Genomic DNA, 6,360 nt, shown 5'->3' with positions numbered 1-6,360 from the left:
ACCTAATTCTGAATAAAAAAATTATTTGATATATAAATTAAACTAAATTATTTGATATATAAATTAGACTACCCAAAATTAACTCTCTTTCCTTCTCTCATATCAATTAAATTAAATATAATATTATTTTATTTAACTAATCATCTGATAAACTAACAAAACTAAATTCATTTTATCAATGTCACATTATTTTCATTTATCTAACCATAGTAAACCAGTAAACTAATCATTAACTAATTACCCGAATGATTCAAATTTAGTGAAGCATTTATGAGACTCCATAACTCAAATAGCTATAAATACTTTGTTCCTCGAGCTTTTCAGAATCACGTATGAAGCTTTTTTCACGGTTGAATTTCCATGCGTATCGATTCTAACAGTTCTTATCCACGGTGGTTTACTGCAGGACTGCAAATATGAGATCTGTGAAATGTGCATTTATTCTTGTAGTAATTTTCATGATAATAGCACTGCGAAGCGATGCAGATACACTCCATATCAGGGGATTCCCGGTGACAAAAGAGTTGTCACTGGCTGATTCGTCCAATTTAATGGTCTCTGTAAACATCACTGTGCTGAAGAACGCAGTAGCTAAAGGAGCAGGTAAGTGTATCTGTGTGTTGGGATAAAATTTCTGAAATGGGGCCTAAATTTCAAGAATGTAACTAAATATGTAGCTCATTGATATTTGCAGTATGTTTGGATGGAAGCCCACCAGCTTACCATTTACACCGGGGATCGGGATCCGGAGCAAATAGTTGGCTAGTTCACTTGGAGGCAAGTCATTTTTCCATTCTTTTATATTCATTTTAATATTGATTCCTTATGTGAGGGTGGTTTTTTCATTTTTTTTATATTTATTTCAAAATATTGATTTTCTATGTCAGGTTTGAGTTTATCTCTGATTCGTAGGATTTTTGACAATCAGGGCCCTGAACTAATCTCGATTGCTGATTTGTCGAATATTTGGCAATCAGATGGACATGGGCACGGTCAAATAATTGACTGCGCCCATGTCGGTCTGGTTGCAAATCAACAATTTAGATAAAAATACCTATGTTAGAGTGGTTTTTACATTTTTTTTATATTGATTTTAATGGTATACTCCTTACTAAGTTAGAGTTCTAAATCTCATGGGAGGGGTTTTAATATTGATTCTCTATGGTAGGGCCCTGAGCTTATCTTGATTGCTGATTAGTAGAATATTAGGCAATCAGGGCCTAATCTTATTTCTATTGCTGATTCGCCAAATATTCGGCAATCAGACAGACATGGGTGGGGTGCATGAAATTGCCAAATATGGATGCGGTGCATGAAATTGCCAAATATTCCGCAATCAGAAAGACATGGGCGCAGTCAAATAATTGACTGCACCTATGTCTGTTTGATTGTGAAATATTGAGCCCATCCGCAATCTAAATAAAGATAACCATGTTAGAGTGGCTTTTCCATTCTTTTATATTCATTTTAATATTGATTCTCTATGTTAAAATGACTTAGATACAGGGTAATGGGTTTACTCCTTACTAAAGTAGATTACTAAATCTGATGTGAAGGGTTGGGTAATGGGTTTACTCCTTACTAAATTAGATTACTAAGTCTCATGTGAAGGGTGACGATGAAGATCATTTATGGGTCTCTCCCATAATATAGCATCCCACTCACTAATAGATCTTTCGTCCATCTAACATCGAGGCTAGCCCCTACCCTAATTAGAGAAAAATAAAAAATAAAATAAACAATATTCAATCCTTATCTGCTGAAAATTAATTTGCAGGGTGGAGGATGGTGTAGCGACATACCCTCGTGTTCGCAGCGCGCACGCTCTGCATTGGGTTCTTCTTTGTACATGGAGAAATCAATGGCATTTACTGGCAGTTTAAGTGCTGCTCAATCACAAAATCCAGGTAAATCAAAGCTACACGCTAAAGCCAAGTGTTTATAATTTGTCTTTCATGTGGTTGAAGATCAGAAGTAGTCTAGCATAACCTGCCATTGAAACCACTGTAAACTGTTCAACAGATTTCTATAACTGGAACCGAGTTATGGTTCGGTATTGTGACGGGTCATCATTCACTGGAGATGTGGAGAAGGTGGACCCGGTATGTTAGTTTGAATACCCATGAAACAAGATTTTAAAAATCTATCAACATGGCATGTTGCATTTGCACATCAGTGGAAACTTTCATAACTAATTATGAGCAGCATTTCAGAGTAACAACCTCCATATGAGAGGTCAAAGAATATGGCAAGCTGTGATGGAAGATCTTTTGGCACAGGGGATGAACAAAGCCAATCAGGTAAGCTCTACTAGTTTTCTCTGATGCATATTCATATATCAGAAAAGTGTTGAAACTTGGAAGCCATGAAAATGGAATGTGATCTATGAATTGATTTTTTGCAGGCCATTCTTACTGGTTGCTCAGCAGGTGGCCTGGCTACATTTATTCATTGCGATGATTTTCATGATCTTCTGCCCAAGGGTGCCATAGTCAAGTGCATGCCAGACGCTGGATTTTTACTGGATTCGTATGTCCTCAATAACATCCTATTTGATATCATGCACACCCATGCTTTATTTCTATTCTAAATTTTATGCACATTTTGATAGATGTCATAAATTTCATGATGCAGGAAGGACGTGTCACAACAAAAACAATTTAGATTTTACAGTAATCAGATCATCACATTTCATGTATATATCTGACTCTGATATTTCCTTAAGTTCATTAAAGGATTTATTTTGCTTTCTTCATATCTATTTTTCATTCTCATTGTATTGTTAAATTTGATATTTTATTGTAGGGATCTTTAAAACATTTTCCAGGGGCTTGCACTTCAAAAATGAATCCTCCAACTCTGGTACTATGATGTTCATATAAAGTTACTGTCACTTGAAATTATGTTATAATTGCACTTCCCTCTAAGAGTTGTTACTAACATTGGATGATACAAAATGGCAGTGCTTCTTTCCACAATACCTCTTACAGATCATCAAAACACCACTTTTGGTTGTTAATTCTGCATATGATCCATTACAGGTTAGATACAATTTGTTCTGTCACTCATACTTATTTTCTCTGTAGAATATAACATATTGAATAATACTGGATATGTTTTCAAGGCTGGTATTTTGTTTCTACAGATTGGAAATATTTTGGTACCTGTTTCAGCAGATCCAACTAATAGTTGGCAGAACTGCAAGAGGAGTATTTCGAACTGCGGTCCATCGCAATTGAAAATAATGGAAGGTTGAATTTTAAGCAATATACAAGTCCCTTGTTTCTAGCAACATCATGCATTTGACCATGCAATTTCAAATTTTGTTAAGAACTTAACTACACAAGATTGAAGATTGAAGAATTATTGTTTCAACAATATTTTGCACAGGGTTGAGGAATGATATGATCAGTGCACTGACACCAGAGTCCAAATCAACTACTGGAGGGCTGTTTATCAATTCATGTTATGCACACTGCCAAACAACTGTACAAGTTTTGTGGCATTCACCTAATTCCCCAAGATTAAATTCAACGGTGAGTTTTTCCATTACCTTTAAAGCAATGTCTTAAATTGGTTATCTTCAAAGTTAAATTACTTATAAACTCAAGTTTGTCACCTGGCAGACCATTGCAGAAGCAGCTGGAGATTGGTTTTTCAATCGAAGAGTTGTCAAGTATATCGACTGTCCATACCCCTGTGATTCTACTTGTAACCACAACTTTTATCGCTGATATGTGATATCAAATCAGAGTAGAATAATGGAATATCTAACAGAAATTTTGAAAAATCTAACTAAACACACTTATCAAATCATGAATAAGTCATGTATGAAGTACTTTACTTTCTTATTCGTTTGTATTCTATGAATTTGTAATCAAATTCATCTCGGATTCGGATTTGTTTGATATGGGGTTGACTGCAATAAATATTATTGTGCCTCTTTCCCATCCAACCAGTCTGAGTTAATCAAGCCAAGAGCTATGGACTACACTACTTGAAACCCTCAAAAAAACCATGTAATGGTCGAGTTTGGCATCTTAAAATAATTCTTAATTTTTGGCTGCCAATACTCTCCTGTGTTATTCCATTATCACAAATGATGTGTGTGCAGTATGTTAGTTTAGAATTTAATTCTATGATTTATAAAATATTGTTAAGAAAGTTATTAAAACTTGATTTTCTTAATTAAATTATTTATTAATTTTGGAAAAATGATGTGAAAAATAATTTGTTTTCACTGAGAATCCCCTTAATTCTTCTTCGTTATTTTAAAACATGATTTATCTTATTTTATGAGATGTTAACTAAATATTTCATAAAAAAATTTTAATAATAAAGTAATAAATATTTATATATTTACACTAAATTATTTTATTTTAAAATTTGGTATTCATATACTATAATTACATATAATTTTGGTTTTTTATTAATTTGCTACTAGGAAACTAATTCATTGCTATTATTATTAGTGATCATCATTCTAAGATATTAACAAGTTTAAAAACACTTGGATTTTATCCAACATTTACTACTTATTCTAGTAAATAAGAAAAATAGTGACAAAATCATAGGCAACTATCCTAATAATCCTATATTGTATAAAGAATGCAAAACATAAACAACACTTAGAAGAAATTGAGGCATTGACCTCTATGGGGATTAGTTCTAGAGGGTTGTGGTTGTTGGGTCTTACTCTTGGAGTAGCTCCTGCTTCAATGAGTGCTAGTGTCCCCTCTATATCCTTTAATTAAATCATGATATTATTTTGCACAAATAGAATCTAGCAAGACCTTGTCTATTAGAGATTTCATGCACCAATAAATCCATGGTATACATATATTGGCTTTGGTACCCATGGTTATGCCCCAAGTTGGGCATCCAAGTTGCAACCATTGCTATAACCTCAAAATCAAACAAAAGCGCTTGCTTTCTCATGATGTCATCCTCTATGTCATGTAATTCATTTTTTATTTTAGGCAAAGTATAATCATGAAAAAGTCCTACTTGATGCCTTCGTGCGCATGCAAGCCCTTAAGCCCCTAGAGGAGGCTTGACCCCCACCTCCACTCCAACAATGAACACACTGTCTTATCAATGTTGCAAGTAGAGGAGAGGGAGAAAAACCTAGAATGGAGGGATTAAACACCCAATGTGAAAAAGGCCAAAACCTAATAACTAAAGTGAGATAGAGTAGTCCCAAGCATAGAAATGAAACCGAAGACTAACCACAAAGCCTGCTATGAGATTGGTTGAAAGAAGGGAAATAAAAAACCAGATGTTGAGAAAAATGTAAAAAATGACCTCTTCCAAGATAAAATAAAAATGAGAGAAGACTGCATTCTCAAGAAGGTTTCCATCATCATGAAAATTAACCCCCCACTAGTCAAGCATCTGCATGAATTCCTATATTGTGTGACAATCTCGCTCAATGAAGAATTGTCTGAAGTGAAATGACATAAAATCACTTGAGGTGAAGTCCTCAATGCACATACCACACTGATATTCAAAATGAGTGATGATGGTACCTTAGCCTTACTCGTTCAGTGAAATGGTTTTGAGTTGGTCATCTGCACTTATACCCATGTCCCTATTCACCTCGTAAAAGGATATTGATGCTAGATTTTGAAGCAATTATACACACATGTGCACACAGGACTCTCTCTCTCTCTCTCTCTCTCTCTCTCTCTCTCTCTATATATATATATATATATATATATATATATATATATATCACATGCTAATTTAGATCATTTTGAAGTGGCTGGTCACTTGGAGAACCATACCAAACCCATAAATTCAATCATTTCAAAGAGGCAGAAGACAAAAGATTTCCAAGAGAGGAAAGATTACAAATACATATGTTATAAAATGAGCCTTCAAGGTCTTAAAGAGGTGTAGATAATTGAAACATAAAAACTAGAACCATAACATAAAAAGACTAGCTAAGAGGAATTATTTGAATCTATGGCTTCTACAAGTGTAGGTTCCTTGTTGCTACCCCAAGAGCAACAAAAGTTTGGAGGAATGCCTATATACTTTTCAATGCACCCTAGTCAATGATCCAATGTTGTAATTTTCTATTGCTTGTGATCCAAGGAGAGGAGAATACTCTCATGTATTTCATGTCTATCTAATAGTAATTTTCCAAATAGAAACTTCATGTGTTAATAGATGTCCACTGTGTACATATATTGGTTGTATTGACCATGTGTATGCCTAGCGTCAATAACCCAATCTGTGGTATCTGCAAGAACTTCTGTATTTGAGTAAATGTGTCTTTGATTAGCAATCTCCCATTCCGCTTGAGCAATATCTGCCTAAATTAGTTGGGGAGTGAACTCCGAAACTATGCAATTG

At 34.4% G+C, this 6,360-nt stretch overlaps 1 protein-coding gene across 1 annotated transcript; it reads left to right on the top strand.

The window, feature by feature from the left end:
- The first annotated feature begins 376 nt into the window (after positions 1 to 376).
- On the top strand, positions 377 to 3,783 carry LOC149254470 (pectin acetylesterase 8-like). The gene is made up of 12 exons (XM_089457037.1): positions 377 to 603; positions 695 to 777; positions 1,778 to 1,907; positions 2,023 to 2,102; positions 2,214 to 2,300; positions 2,405 to 2,529; positions 2,635 to 2,695; positions 2,806 to 2,862; positions 2,964 to 3,041; positions 3,146 to 3,251; positions 3,391 to 3,536; positions 3,627 to 3,783. The coding sequence occupies exons 1-12, from the start codon at positions 417 to 419 to the stop codon at positions 3,732 to 3,734; spliced, it is 1,248 nt and encodes a 415-aa protein (XP_089313163.1). The 5' UTR covers positions 377 to 416; the 3' UTR covers positions 3,735 to 3,783.
- The last annotated feature ends 2,577 nt before the right edge of the window (positions 3,784 to 6,360 follow it).

This window comes from Pinus tabuliformis, chromosome 7 (assembly GCF_031772625.1).
Source record: "Pinus tabuliformis cultivar Carrire ecotype Pingquan chromosome 7, CPIR1, whole genome shotgun sequence".
In the NCBI taxonomy this organism is placed as follows: Eukaryota; Viridiplantae; Streptophyta; class Pinopsida; order Pinales; family Pinaceae; genus Pinus; species Pinus tabuliformis.
Note: the sequence above shows the minus strand (reverse complement) of the source record. Positions and strands in the feature narration are given on the sequence as shown.